The 14624-nt window shown below is 38.4% G+C and overlaps 8 protein-coding genes across 8 annotated transcripts; 2 read left to right on the top strand and 6 right to left on the bottom strand.

Annotated features, from left to right (window-relative positions):
• Positions 1-108: 108 nt before the first annotated feature.
• Positions 109-1509, bottom strand: GCK72_005339 (uncharacterized protein; the record flags this gene model as incomplete). The annotated part of the gene is made up of 4 exons (XM_003116937.2): positions 109-329; positions 865-1259; positions 1306-1368; positions 1418-1509. The coding sequence occupies 4 exons, from the start codon at positions 1507-1509 to the stop codon at positions 109-111; spliced, it is 771 nt and encodes a 256-aa protein (XP_003116985.1).
• Positions 1510-2085: 576 nt separating this feature from the next.
• GCK72_005338 (uncharacterized protein) lies at positions 2086-3431 on the top strand (the record flags this gene model as incomplete). Its single annotated transcript, XM_003116991.2, has 6 exons — positions 2086-2123; positions 2174-2353; positions 2406-2697; positions 2743-3152; positions 3226-3304; positions 3354-3431. 6 exons carry the CDS (start codon positions 2086-2088, stop codon positions 3429-3431), a joined length of 1077 nt encoding a protein of 358 aa, XP_003117039.2.
• Positions 3432-3735: 304 nt separating this feature from the next.
• On the bottom strand, positions 3736-4168 carry GCK72_005337 (uncharacterized protein; the record flags this gene model as incomplete). Its single annotated transcript, XM_053725136.1, has 3 exons — positions 3736-3879; positions 3928-4071; positions 4115-4168. The coding sequence occupies 3 exons, from the start codon at positions 4166-4168 to the stop codon at positions 3736-3738; spliced, it is 342 nt and encodes a 113-aa protein (XP_053589330.1).
• A 386-nt stretch (positions 4169-4554) lies between these two features.
• Positions 4555-6040, bottom strand: GCK72_005336 (uncharacterized protein; the record flags this gene model as incomplete). The annotated part of the gene is made up of 6 exons (XM_003116953.2): positions 4555-5007; positions 5054-5146; positions 5385-5564; positions 5611-5745; positions 5792-5934; positions 5983-6040. 6 exons carry the CDS (start codon positions 6038-6040, stop codon positions 4555-4557), a joined length of 1062 nt encoding a protein of 353 aa, XP_003117001.2.
• Positions 6041-6407: 367 nt separating this feature from the next.
• GCK72_005335 (uncharacterized protein) lies at positions 6408-7459 on the bottom strand (the record flags this gene model as incomplete). Its single annotated transcript, XM_053725135.1, has 4 exons — positions 6408-6623; positions 6825-6972; positions 7015-7157; positions 7205-7459. The coding sequence occupies 4 exons, from the start codon at positions 7457-7459 to the stop codon at positions 6408-6410; spliced, it is 762 nt and encodes a 253-aa protein (XP_053589329.1).
• A 798-nt stretch (positions 7460-8257) lies between these two features.
• Positions 8258-8894, bottom strand: GCK72_005334 (uncharacterized protein; the record flags this gene model as incomplete). The annotated part of the gene is made up of 3 exons (XM_003117170.2): positions 8258-8395; positions 8562-8689; positions 8741-8894. The coding sequence occupies 3 exons, from the start codon at positions 8892-8894 to the stop codon at positions 8258-8260; spliced, it is 420 nt and encodes a 139-aa protein (XP_003117218.1).
• Positions 8895-11039: 2145 nt separating this feature from the next.
• Positions 11040-11484, top strand: GCK72_005333 (uncharacterized protein; the record flags this gene model as incomplete). The annotated part of the gene is made up of 2 exons (XM_003116710.2): positions 11040-11255; positions 11302-11484. 2 exons carry the CDS (start codon positions 11040-11042, stop codon positions 11482-11484), a joined length of 399 nt encoding a protein of 132 aa, XP_003116758.2.
• Positions 11485-11664: 180 nt separating this feature from the next.
• Positions 11665-14294, bottom strand: GCK72_005332 (uncharacterized protein; the record flags this gene model as incomplete). The annotated part of the gene is made up of 5 exons (XM_003116815.2): positions 11665-12249; positions 12299-13258; positions 13373-13477; positions 13812-14017; positions 14246-14294. The coding sequence occupies 5 exons, from the start codon at positions 14292-14294 to the stop codon at positions 11665-11667; spliced, it is 1905 nt and encodes a 634-aa protein (XP_003116863.2).
• Positions 14295-14624: the final 330 nt, after the last annotated feature.

Below are 14624 nucleotides of genomic sequence, written 5' to 3'. Positions count from 1 at the left end.
AACAAGAACGACAAAATCAACAAAATAGATATTTAAATAACAACCTCTTGAGAGGGGAGAATCTCGTGAAAAATTGATGAATGTTGGAAGAAAGAAGAGGCAAAGGGATTACAAAGCAGGGTTAGGAAGTCGTCTAAAGACGGCTGGCCACTTTTCTCCTTCATTACGAGTCACTTTTTGTCCTTCTTCAGTACTGTCGTAGAGCATTTCCACAACTGGATCAGCATTCATTTCATCATCAGTCAGACGTTCGAATAGTGGGTGCTCACTGAGATGCTTGACCATCCATTCGTGTAAATCTTTGACATCGGTGATAGTGTAAATTAGCCCTGAAAACCAATGAAACTTATGGAACGACTATGGATCACTGAACAAACAAATGCCCGCAATCTACCGCCTGGAAGTTTGAGCGTGCACCCAGTGTTCATAAGAAAAGAGAAGAGATAGGAGAGATGAAGAAGAGAGCTGGTTTTTTTTTCTCGGCATTGATCACTTTTGCTCTTTTTATTTTGACCCACGTGGAACGTATCGCCAACTGTTTCAATACTATCGTCTAGGAAAAAGATGATAGAAGTATACGTGCAAATTAGAATAGATTCGGAGACGTATTGCGCGTTCAGAGATTGAAAAATTAATCAAGATTTATGGAAAGTTAGCGAAAAGAATCGGTGACGAAATGGCGCAAACTATGACCACGCGGTGGGTTGATAAAGACAGTGAGATAGCGAGAAATAGGAATACAGAGACACATTTTTGGCCGTTGATATGCGGTTCTTATCACTGAAAGTTGCCTAGCCTGCACTAGTAACTTGTGATCACTGGTACGATCAAGGACGATTGAGAGAAGTATTGTTCGCTACTTGCCTCCTTCACGAAGCACATATGCGTACTCGGAAACCAATGTTGGAGTGATGATTCTCCATTTGTGCTTCTTGTTTTTGAAATGTGGATCAGGGAAGAGGAAGAACATTTTGGAAAGTTGACTTTTGTGGAAGTAATTTGGCATGTATTTCATTGCATTTGACCGGAGAACAGCAATGTTTCTATAATGACCAACTTCTGCATGGTGTTTTCGGAGAGCTTGAATCTTCTCGTTCACGTAGTCAGACACCTTGACTCGAATCTCCATTCCGATCATCAGAGTATCAGGGAATTTCGGAGACAATCTCATTAGAAGACCACCGTAACCACATCCAATATCAGCAAACTCTACTCGCCTTCCAGTAGCAAACTCGCCATACTGTTTAGACCAATCCATACTGAAATGACGGAACAGTGAGGAAGATGAATTTGTACTCGACTCACTGATCTGGGGTTAATGGATATTCAATGTCATGATCCGAGTGAGGGTTGGAATGAGCGCGTTGTCTGAAAAGAGCAGAAAATGATGGTAAACAATCGAGAACTCATGAGTCACCTATAATGTTTCTTTTGTGGCAGACCGGGAACAGTTTCACAGGTAGGTTTGTTGTCTAACTCCATTTCAGTGGACACCGGGTTAACTTCCATGTTTACCTCTGAAAAATTTGTACATAACGACCTTGTTTAGGTAATCAAAATAATCAGACGAAAATACTGAATTTTTCCAATAAGGAGAAATGAAATTTCAGCTTATTTGGAGTTTTAAATAGGCAAATATTAAAATTAATGCTGAAAAAAACAAGAAATGTGTCAAGCTCAACTCAGATTGCGCCAGCCCGCACCAGTTGTGCGCCATAGTGAAAAAGTGAAATTTTCGGGGTCTCCTAGGTTTCACACACTCTCTAACTTCTCCAAACAATTCCCGTTGCTTCTCTTACAACAAAAAAGAAGAAACAGGACAAACCCCAGCTGTTGTTATGAATATATGTTTCTCAGCCACGCATTCGTCCACTTTTCTTTCATTCTGTCACTTATAACTTTCACTCCGAACACCTATTTTCAGATAATTGCTTCTATTATTGTTCAAAGCTTAAATTTCAGAGTACAAATGCGTTGATCAGCTGGCAAAACCTACTTAAAATGAGAACCTCACACTGCATAATACGGAGTTTTTCTCCAAAAAGACTCATAATATTCGTTGTCGCCTCCACACTTATATATGTAATGTTACTCAGAAACTCAACATTAAACGATGAAAGAAGGTTCGTTGAAAGTTATAATATCATTTTACTGAACACGTAATAGTTTCCAGAATAGCAGCAACTGAAGAGCAAGTCCGCTCTGTGAATGTAATACAGCAGTCTAAAAACGTTGGAGTAGCTGAAAGGGATCACGAAATCAAGGATCCAGTAGAACTAGAGATTGCTCGTCAAACACTCACATTTTTGAATATGGAAGATGCAGTCACAAAACCAAAACCACCAGTCAAAATGTTTGTTTATTTTTGTTCAAAATCAACTAATTTATTAAATTGTTAATCTCAGTGCTCAAGAAGATGGCTCATGTCCAATTGTTGAAAGAATTCCTGATCTTCAAGGAGCCCTACCACAGGCAACACTTCTCATACAAAATCTTCAAGAAGGAGAAGTACACGCTGTTCATCCTGAAATTGGTCCAGGTGGATCATGGAAACCAAACGATTGTCAGGCTCGGGATAAAATCGCAGTTATCATTCCATATCGAGATCGTCAAACACATCTAACTCGGCTTATTGACTTTTTGATTCCAATTCTGCAGAGGCAACGACTGGATTTTCGATTCATTGTGACCGAACAAGTAAGTGTTACATCATTATTCTCATTTAAAAACATTATTTTCTAGTACGGAAATGACTTGTTCAACAAAGGAAGAATAATGAACGCAGCTTTTATTTTTGCTGAAAGTCTCGGAGTCGATTGTGTTGTTTTCCATGATGTAGATATGTTCCCACAAGACGATCGAAATCCATATTCATGCCCTCCTGGTCCACGACATCTTGGTGCCTTCGTCAGTAATCTTGGATACCAACTTTGGTACAAGGAGATTGTGGGTGGAGTGTTAGCAGTCTCGATGGCCGATTATAGAGCAGTTAACGGCTATTCGAACCAGTTTTGGGCTTGGGGAGGCGAAGATGACGATATGGGACAACGAATTCTATCTCTGAACTACACAATTGAAAGACCGAATCCTGAAACGGGCAGGTATTCCATGTTGAAGCATGTGAAAAGGAAACGAACAGCCCCAAAGCTCATGTAAGTTTTCTGAATTTTTTGTTTGTTTTTTTCAGTGAGCTCGATATTCTGAAAAGATTGTTGTAATTTTTAGTTACAAACTACTCGGCAATAGTGCAAATCGTGTCGCATACGACGGATTGAACGAAACCGATAAGTGGAGCATTCGGAAGGTAATTTCATTTTTCTATTCGATACGTTATATCTTGATTCCATCTCCAGGTCACAACACGTCCTCTATACTACCATCTTTATGTTGACGTCGGTCCAGTTCCCGAAGAATGGCGAGCCAAAGCATAATACATATATCATTGATTTCTTCCGAGACAACACATTTTCCTTGCCGCTTTTTCATTGTTTTCCTTTTCCCTTTTTCAATATGGGTTCCCTTTTTCTTTTCCAACTTCCGACAGCATAATCGTCCCCCACGCACAACACGAATCTCTTCTCACAATTCAAAATCTTTATCCTATGCCGACTAGTCAACGTGTCCCATTTCGGTAATTTGCTCCTCTTGTGGAAATATTGCATTTGTATTTAAATTGAAATAAAATAACCAACGAGTTGAATTACAACATCATTTATCAACAACAGTCTCATATTCTCAAGAAATCAACTCTTGTTTACAGCATCTTTCTTGCTTTTGGAGCAACGAACATTTCTTTTCTTCGCTGACAAACTCGTTTTTGGAACAAAAGTTGTTCTCAATGGAAGCATGACATGGACCCCAGCGACACTTATCCGCAGCCTCAAATTAAAAACTATAATGAAATCAGAGTCATCTTAAAATCCTTACAGTACTATTCGACATTCGGCAACATAACTCATGCTTCTTCAAGAATCCACATTTCTCCCATTTGACAAGATAGAATTCAGAGGGACATTGAGCAGTGGTGAGCATTGAATGGCAGTTCGTATATGAGCATGCAGTTAGATCATACTGGAAAAACAGTGATAGGAAGCTATCGAATCTGAAAACTCACCAGTGAATTGTCAGCCGAACAAACGGCCGCGACGACCAACAAAAGGAGAAACATCGATAAAGAATGATAGAATGCGGGGGAATGCCTCACAATATATACACCTGATAATTCGATTAGGATTTTTATGTCAATGGGAGCCCCCCTCTGTTTCGAAAAGTTATGAATCATTTCGAAGGAGGCTGGTTTTTGATGACTACTAGAGCATATGCTATTAGTGCGATGTTGAAAGAGAGCTACTTGTTTCTACAGTTACTGAATTCTGCTAATAGACTGTTATAAAAACAAAAATGAATAAATATCAGGTTGGAACATTTATAAAATTGGAAGTGTAGCAGAGAATCATTCACAATCAGTTTATTTGCATCTTTCCGTATTCTATTTCCATGTTTTTATTTGAGTTATCTGGAAATATTTCATTCGGAGAAGTTCTGAAACTCAAGTTACCCAGAACGGCGATCAACCATTTCAATATGTGGAATGATCCATGGCAGAGCAAGACATTCATTTGACGATGGTCGTTCTTTTGCATCAAATGTCATCATTGCTTCGAATGATGAAATGCACGAAACAGTGAGATGAACAGTTTGAGGTATCACGTATTGACGAGTCCTTTGCAATTCGACAATCACGTTATTCGGTTTCTTCTCATCAAATGGCATCCGATTAGTCACCATCACGAATCCAACAACTCCGAGTGACCAGACATCTGAGAGGAACGGATTGTAACCGATTCCACGAAGCAATTCAGGTGCCGAGTAGGATTTGGAACCACAGAAAGTCAGTGACATTGTGTTTTGTTCAACTTGACGAACGAATCCAAAATCAGACAACTTGACGCAGTTGTCAAAAAGAATAATATTTTCGAGTTTGATGTCACGATGAGCGATTTGTTTCTGGAAAGAAAGAGCGAGAATTGAGATGTGAGAGAATTGAGATTACCGAGTGCATGTATTGCAATCCACGCATCAATTGAGACATGAATAGACCTGCCTTGCGTTCTTGGATTCCTCCTTTGTCTTGGACGTAACGCAACTTAAAGATACTGTATGAATGGTGGAGAAAGTGGTTAGGAAAATGAGATGAGTTATAAACTGAAACAATCTACGTCTCAATCTGATTCATACAGATGTTTTGAACCATCAAGAGCTTAAAATTAGCAATTTCAAATTAAGGATATAATGAATATGGAAAAAGAAAACGCTTGGTCCGTTTAAATCCTACACTCTTCTCATTAGTACTCCACTAAAACTACAGTATCCTTCTCACTCACCAAATCTCCTTGACTCCCATATTCCATCGTCAAAAAGATCATATTTTGTGCTTCGTATTGGGCGTGAAGACCCACGAGAAACTGATTCTTTAGTTTACGCCAGCAACTGATCTCACGTGGCAAAAATTTGTTTTTGACATCAGAAGTCAATTCCAACACATCGATCGCTTTGACGGCTACCTGAAAAAGAGTGTCTGAAATTCATAAGCTCTCAAAATTAACTGACAAGTCGGTTGTTGTTTTTATCCACAGCTTTGTACACCTTACTGTATTTTCCACGACCCAACTTTTTAGTTGTATCCAAATCCATTCCCTTCCGTTCGAATGCTTGACGAAAGTCTTCGATGACGTAGCGCTTCGCCTGAATTCAGAAGTTTTTTTTTCTTTCTAAATCTCTTAAACTCTACTTCAGTCCTCTTGCGTGGATAGTGAGTAGACGTCTGATGTGGAGTGCTTCTGGTTGGCATATACGAGTTTCTTGGCTGTGTTCCAGTATGTCGTGGAGTAGATAATGTTGAATGATGACGAGTATACATCGACCCAGTCGATTCTGAATTGGTTCATCTGAATTCTGAAATTCTCGTTCTGAAAAACTTACGCATTGGTTGTGTATGTTCTCTTGAGGACCATGTTGCTCTTGTTTCTTGGCTCGTCATTTGTTTTTTGAAGAAGAAGGGAGAAATGACCAATTGATATGTCTAATTGAAATCTGATATCAAAGATTTCGATGGCAATTCTCTCTTTTGTTTGACCGATTGACGTGTAAACTGATTTCATTCCACCGGACAATACGTTACAAATGAACACGTATACTGCTTTGGCGTGAATTTAAAATTTAAGACAAAAGAAGAAAAAACAACTGGGAGATTGATGAAGAATCTAATTACAGGGAACAAGAATATGGCTAGAATTCGGTATTGAAGATTGGGATCACGGGAATGAATTCAAAGGATTCTGAAGATCTCTCTGCTATCAACAAGGTGTGAACAGTTTGGATTTGAAAGGAAGAAAAAAAAAGAGAAATTACTGAACAAGAGCTTCCGAACTATCATCATCAGATGTCTCCTTGGCTTGCAAATTATTCATCATTTCATCAATATCATGAAGAATCGAACGGACATCATGAGGAGAAGCATGGAATTGTTGGGCAACAAGTGATGTAATCTCTGATACAGTAATACATTGCCCTCCAATCAATACTTCAACATCACGACCGCGGTATGGTGTACGGGCGAAAATCTGGAAAATTGAGGATGGGATCTCTCAAAAGAAATATCTTGAAACATTAATGGCTCTACAGAATTCAAGTTATAAAACAAAATGACTACTCATTGGTTACTGTAGCTACAGTAACGCAAAACATCAAATATCAGTTTTAGATCTAGAATACAACACACTCCATATCCAGAGTTATCAAGATGTCGATAATTTCCTGCTTACATAATTGAACCATGTTGTCATGTAACTGATGAGCATGATATTCACAATCATCCCCCACATGAGATAAGACGTCACTTTGCAAAACTTCAGAAAAGTGTCAATTTGAGGAACTTTGTCTCCGAATCCAACAGTTGCAAAACTGATGAAACTGAAATTTGTTTCTGAGAATAATTTGTAGTTTTTAACAAACCTGAAGTAACAATCATCAGTTGAGTACGCTTCACCAGAATGTGGAATATAGAGGAAACCAATTGAAAATGTCAAAAGATAGAGAATTCCAATCATATAACCAGGCATATCGGCATCATTTACCAGTTCTCTATCAGTTTTCTCCTGAAATTTAAAATTTAAATCTCTAAATATTTCTGGACATAGCTCACCGAACAAATCCATCCTCGTGCTTTCCAATAGAATTTTGTCAAATATTTTCCGAAATTTCCGAGAGTTACAACGAGAAGCGGAATTCCAATAATTGAGAAAATTATGGAGAATATTCGAGAAGATGGCGTCTGCGGGTACTGGTTACCGTATCCAATTGTAGAGATTGTAATGAATTCGAAGAAAATGACTTCATAGAATGATTGTTTCGCGAGAACAGGGTCAATACTCTGGAACACAAACACTCCGATAACCATAAATGCAGTCAAAATGAAGATGATAATGGCTTGTGGAGCAATCCTTCGCAGGAACTTCTGCAAAATGGGATCTCAGACGGGGAAAGTTAATCCTCACAACCATTCAGAAGCAGAACTGGATATCACATCACCGATTCCACATGCGAGTCACGAACTCGCATCAAGTTGAGCGACTGGCAAACACGCTCGCCGCTCGACCACAAAGGCAGTCAACATAGAGAGTCTGATGGCCTTTATAAACGAGGCAGCGGGGGAAAAGAAAGACTTGGCGAGTAGTGCAACCACGAGTATTCTCTCGGTAGTAATATCAAGATAAGCTTACCTCCAAACCACTTCTCTTCTGCATTTTGAAGTTTCAAAATACTTCTTGTCGAATGAGGAGAAATAAGAACAAACGGTGCCAGATGTCGTTGGTGTCGGGTCAAATCGAAAATGGTTGAAAATCAATGAGTGATTGAAAAATGGGGAGAGACGCAAAGAAGAGAAATAAAAAAAACAAACTGTGGCCGTCTGTCGTGTCTGAATACGAGAATCGAGAGGGACGAAAAAAGAAAATCGAAGTACCTTTCGAATTTATGACCCTCTTTTACAGCAAACGTATGCCTGTGCGCGCCCCACTCTCTGCTTGTTTCGTTCCAACAAATCTATGATTGAAATGAAAAAAGAACGAAAGAAGAAGGAGAAGAAGAGAGAAAAGAAACTGTGTTTATTGTGGATGTGACAAAATGATTCGATGATTTTTAGTTTAGAGATGAAATTGAAAAAAGAGAGAAAGGAATTTGGAGAAAAAGAAACAATTTAGTTGAGGCAATCAGTAGATTCTCCTGAGAATGATCCAGCGAGGTTGAGCTCTCCGATGTCGAAAGTTCTCTCGGCGGTTTCTCCTTCGCTGATGAAGCTCTTTGGAATCTTGATCTTCAGCTTCTTGTAGCAGACCTGCAACCAATTAATCTATTTCAATCATAAAGTGTTTCCGGTAGAATCGGTCTCGAATGATATCACTTTTGGCCTATTTCAATAGGAACAGGAACCTCCGATCAATCTAATCTTTGAACTTCCATAAATATCTTTCTTTCTTTCTACTATATCTTTCTAAACTCACCCCCTTGTAGTTACACTTATGGTAGATGTTGACATGTGGGTCAATAGCGGTCAATTCCTTCTTGTTTCCAGCAAGAGTGAAAGATCCTTGGCGGTCAGTGGACTTCTCGTCGAGAAGTTTGTCGAGGACTGTAAATTAGTTAGCTTTTTTAAAGCTCGGATATGTTTTCAGAAACTTACGAATCTCCTTTTCGTAGAGCTTCACCTTGATATTCTCAGCTGGCTCTCCATTACAAGTTACCTTTCCAGTTACTCGAACGGATTGGACAGATCCGATGAATGGAAGAGAGGAAGCAGTGGAAACGAATAGAGCAACAAGAATGAGTTGACGCATTCTGAAAATAATAGGAGATGTTGGAAATAGAATAGGAGGAGATGGCATATATATACAAACGATTTAAAGTTGTCAACGGAAGTGATGTATCATTTACGGAACTTTGTGAGTCACATATTATATTTTTATCAAATGGTTAGTGACTACTATTCGTACTGTAGAGAGGAAGAAGAAGAAGAAGAAATGACTGAATGAAAAAAGAAAAAGTAGAGTGAGAAGACGTCAGTCTCGATGTCTTTTTTCCCCCACCTCCCAGGTCTTCTTCTTTTTTCTTCTTCTTTTCAAATTCTTTTTCATATCAAAACTAACAAATAAACAGTATTGAAAACATGGAGATTCAGAGTTTTGATTCAGTTACACTGTCTTGTTTTGGGCAAGGTCAACAAATGGACAAAAAGCCTTTTTGGTTTGTTTCATGGTCAGTTTTTCTCAATCGAGAAGTCGTTTCATTGATCGAAAAAATAGAGAAAGGTTTTGAATAGATATGTGGGGGTAAGTGTGTGGGGCGACATCAATTATCCGGTTGGCTGTAATTGTTGGACAATTATATTCATATGAATCGAGAATCCGTGAAATCAGAATACGATTTTGTAAACATTTTCATTCGAGAATAATTTATTTTCAGTGGTTTATGATGCCTGTTACGGAGACAGGTTTGCAAGTACCATAGGTTCTGGGACACTACCGTAATACCACAGTAACATGGCGAGTTTCTCATAAATCATTTACCTGGATGCTTCCATTACTTTTTCGTCCCATCTTCACAGATCTAATTATAAACCTCTTCATTCTTGGGATACTGTATTGACTGTAATCCTCCTAGACATCTAGAGATTATCATCATGGGGAATCATCAAGAAGAAGAGAATCATAATGTGTTACGTCATTTTAAGATATTATTTATTATGAACTTTGTATCCAGAAGTTCTTCCTAGGATTACTGTAGCTATGATTACAGAAAAACATTTCAAGCTACTTGACGATTACTAAAAATTCACATTTTCAGTCTGAAACGATATTAGTGAGTACTCGTCACTAGATTAAACTTAACTTAATAATTTTTCGAGATGGAGTATTTCGGATCAGATTGATGATGGAGCACTAGTTTTACAGTAAGCAGAAATGAAGACGGTGATCGAAATAAACGAGAACATGAAATGATTAGAGCCTATTTCGGATTGTATACTTCGCTGAATACTTGGCTGAATTGGATCTTTGATGACACTTCAGAGATGGACGGTTGAGTTGCAGACAGATGAGAAGACACGAAACTCTTCTAGGTATATACCTTGGGCAATTCGACAATTTCCTCTAAGTAAGTATTGTTGTCTCCGTGAATTTCATTAAGAAGCCTTGCTCATAAGATGTGAGTCGTCTGTTCCATGGAAAATATTTAAAGAAAAAGTAAGAAATTGCGTTTAGAGATTAATTGTTTAGAGGGATTGCAGTCATAAAATTAATATTAGTTTATTGTTTTTTTAAATCATATTTTTCAAGAAAAAACTCCGAACAATAAAATTTCATTTTGATATGTCGTTCATTTTATTCTTTGAAAACTCAATCGTTGATTTTGAATTTTTTGCTCTTTTCCGCTTAAACAACATGCCGCTCTAACAAAGTTTATCTCCAAAAAAAAAACAATTTGTAAAGAATTTTCATCTCAGGATGATAATCGTAAACCTTTCTTGAAATACGTTTTTCAGCTTTATCATAACTAGAGTTCAGTTATTCAAACCTGAATAAAACCAGTTTCATTGAACAAGCAGAACTATGAATTAGAATCAGTTAGAACTTGAATTTACATTTCATTCGTTTTTCATCTCAACTTTCCAATATTCTGACTCCCCATCATATGCATCATAGTAAACTTCATTTCAACACAGTTATCATGTTTTTGTTTCAACTAATTCCCTATGAAAACAATAAATTTATCGTTCCTCCATCACCCTTTTGCCCTAATAAAGATGTGTTCTTCAGTGTAAAGTCTGCCAAGTTTTCAAGATTCTTATCTCGTGCGAAGGCTGTTACAGCGAGAAAATATATCATGAAAAACCCGGTATTCGAGGTTTACACTGTCGTTTCGAATCGGTACATAACCAGCTTTTTTCTTCGCGTTTTTCTGATTTCTCGTGAAAAGTTCTCAATATGAATTCCTTTTTTCTACCTATTTACTTGATTGTATTTGCTGTATTTATCGGAAAGGTTATCTGCCAAAATGGAGGAATCGCCAGAATGCAAGAGTTGAGAACTAAAATTGATCCAATCAGAAGCTTTGATCTTCCTGAGGAAGCACCCAGAGCAAGAATCATTTCGACAGATTTCTTGAGTAGAAGCAGCAAGAAAATGAAGAAGGTTTACAAGGTAAGTCAACATATTTTCTCAAACTTCCTCAAAAAGTAATTTTCAGGACGATTCCCGACAAGAAGATTTCAGAAGATGGAAGCTTGATGAACTTTCTGAAAGAGATATGAGAAGTAGCAAAGAAGTAAAGAGCTCGGCTCGTTCTCCATTTGGATCTGGAAGTGGAAGTGAAGAGAAAGAGGAGAACATCGGAGAGTTCTTCCCATCGAAGAAGTTCTTCAGATTGTAATTTTATTTTCCGGTCATCTGTATTTATACCTTATATTGTACAAACACTCTAAATAAAGAACTCAGGGATAGGAGAAAGAATACTATTTATCACAGAAAAGCTACATCGGAATAATTAATTAGACAAATTGTAGGAAAAAATGCAAGCAGAAAATTATATTACAAAGAGGATTCAATTTATTTACATTTTGGAGCGAGTCAACCAATGATCGGCTTGTGGTTTCCTCTCGGAATCAGTTGAGATAAGAGCGTTGATTACAGTTGGTCCATCAGTCTTTTGGTAAGCCTTCTCAAGGGCAGCCTTGATTTCTGGCACAGTTCTGACAACGGTTCCTTCCCCTCCGAATGCTTGACACATCTGCTCGTAACGGCATTCAGCAGTAAGTGAGAGAACTGGAAGCGCAAGAGTACGGTCTCCTTCGATAGCCTTATCATCTTCTGGAAGAAGTCCACGGTAGATTCCAGAGTTGTTGATGACAACAGTGACAACTGGAAGATTGTATCTGGCAATCGTCTCGAGTTCCATAGCAGAGAAACCGAATGCACTGTCTCCTTGAACAACGAGAACTTTAGTTTTTGGAGAGTGATCTCTGGCCCAGAGAGCAGCTGCTAATGCGAATCCTTGTCCAACTCCCATAGTTCCGAAAGTTCCAGCATCAAGACGACGTTTTGGAAGACGAGATGGCATCATGGTACGTCCAATATCCATTGTATTAGCTCCTTCGTTAACCACGATGACGTCGTTGTTGGCAAGGAATTCACGAATCTAAAATACTTAGTTTATTATTTATTTTTTGAATGAAAATTTGACTCACTGGTTGGTAAGCAGCATAGTAATTTAGTGGAGTCGAATGATCATCAACAAGCTTCTCAACAGCGTTTCTGTTTTTCTCGGCATTATCTCTGAGTTTCTTGAACCATTCAGTTGATTCCTCATATGCCCACTCCCCGAGTCTTGGTGTCATTTCAGCCAAAGTCTCTCCAATGTCTCCCAAGAGTGGAACTTCAGTTTTGACGTTTTGATGGAACTCCTCTGGGCAGATATCAATTTGAACTACCTTCACATCTTTTTGGAAGCGTGGTGGAAGTCCGAAATGAAGAATCCAGTTGAAGCGGGCACCAATCAGGAAGACTGTATCGGCTTCTCTGAGAGCCAATGATCTAGCTTGACCGATGAATCTTGGATGAAGATCAGAAGCAACTCCCTTTCCTCCAGGAGTAGCAAGCCATGGAAGCTTGGATTTTGTCAAAAATTGTTGAACTTGAGTAGCTCCACGCTCAGACCAAGCAGCTCCTTTTCCAACAATAACCAATGGCTTCTTAGCACTCTTCAATGTATTGATTGCCTTCTCAATTTCAGCAATTGGGGGGATTGAAACTGGTGGTGGAAGTGGGACAGCTTCTGGGAATTGAATTTCTTCTTCTGTGCTTGTCAACACAAGATTTCCTGGGAGATCAACATAAACTGCTCCAGGTCTTCCATACATTGCACATCGAACGGCCTTCTCAATATGAGCAGGGATAGTATGAAGACTTGTTGGTCTGCTGACGTGTTTGCATGAGTTTCTGACGGATTCTTGTTGGCTCCACTCTTGGAATGCTCCCCGATTCTCGAGATCAACATCAGCGGTTCCTCCAATACAGACGACTGGCCAGCAGTTAACAGTAGCATTGGCAAGTCCTCCGATAGCATGAAGAACTCCTGGACCAGATACAACGAGAAGAGCTACTGGTTTTCCAGTAAGATATCCCATTGCTTGAGCGGCATAGGCGGCCTGAAAATGTATTTTTTACCCTCCTGTACAGATTATTTTTCTATCGTTGTGTTGATCATATATTCTCTGTATATTCCCCTGTATATCAAATATTTTCTCATCCAAGATACCCACCGCTTGCTCATTTCTACACCCGATGTACTTGATTCCGTGAGCCTGAGCAGCCATTCCAACTTCAATTACTGGGAATCCAACGACTCCAAACATGTATTCGACGCCCTGAAATCATCAATCGATATATTTTTCTCTCTTTTTTTCTTTTTTATGTCACCACTCATCAAAGATAAGAGTGAATTATGATCATAGTTCTGACAATCAGAACAAAGTGAAAGGGAAATGATAAGTGAAAAATGCAGGAAAACTACGTGGAAGTTACAGTTTTCTTAAATTTAAATTGTGTGTTACTGTAGTTTACTTATCTTTTCACATCAATAAATTTTAATTGAAAAAGGTACATGAATTTCAGAGAACCTCGTTTTTTTTGAAAAGCTGAACACCTTTTGATGAAAAAATTTACTGAAATATTCCATGAAAAACTTGGAAGTCTGCTTACCTGCGATTTAAGGGCAGCGGCTGTAATTGCGGCTCCATCCATGTTTGATCCGTCGTGCTTTCGAAGTTTCCTCGAATTGATGCGACTGTCTTTGGCCGAGTAGTCAGTGATCTGCCGGCATTGTTGCTTATCGATCATACTGATAAGACCACGTTGTGGTGCGAGAGAGAATCGCGACCTTCGCACCATAAGAGACAGTGATCTGCCTGTAAAGAAGTGGGTGATTTGAAAAAAAAATAGAATATGAACTTTTTGTTTTGATAAATAAGTTAAATGAATACATTTCATATCTTTTGATCTTAATAATTACAAAAAGTTTTATAGAAATTAGTAATAATATTCTTAACACAATTTCAGATATAATGTTTCGAGCGTACTTCATAAATACTTCTAAAGCTATAAGTTGATGTTGATGTTTGATTCTGAGCACTTACGTGATGTGGCATTTACAAGAGAAGTTGCTAAAAACCGTGTCGTCGACATCTGTAAACCTTTTGTTTGTGTTTGAATGATCAAACCCGATCTATAGAATATAAGAAAGAGACAATTCTGATTTGAATGATCTTTCTGCCTCGTTTCTTTCGCTGTCTGTGTCTTTGTATTCAACGAATTCAGTGCAATTCGACAGCAAAGATTACAACAATGACGATGCTTTTTTTGAAAACTTCTTTAGAAGACGTCACAAGAATGACTTGGGAACGGAAGAAGTCTCTTGAAAATAACACGATGCGTCAACATCTCTCTTTATAGGTAATTTGATCTCTGTTGAACTCAATCAGAAACCGAGATGATTCATTGAAAGAAAATCAGAAA

Source organism: Caenorhabditis remanei, chromosome II (genome assembly GCF_010183535.1).
Source record: "Caenorhabditis remanei strain PX506 chromosome II, whole genome shotgun sequence".
NCBI classification, from domain to species: Eukaryota; Metazoa; Nematoda; class Chromadorea; order Rhabditida; family Rhabditidae; genus Caenorhabditis; species Caenorhabditis remanei.
Note: the sequence above shows the minus strand (reverse complement) of the source record. Positions and strands in the feature narration are given on the sequence as shown.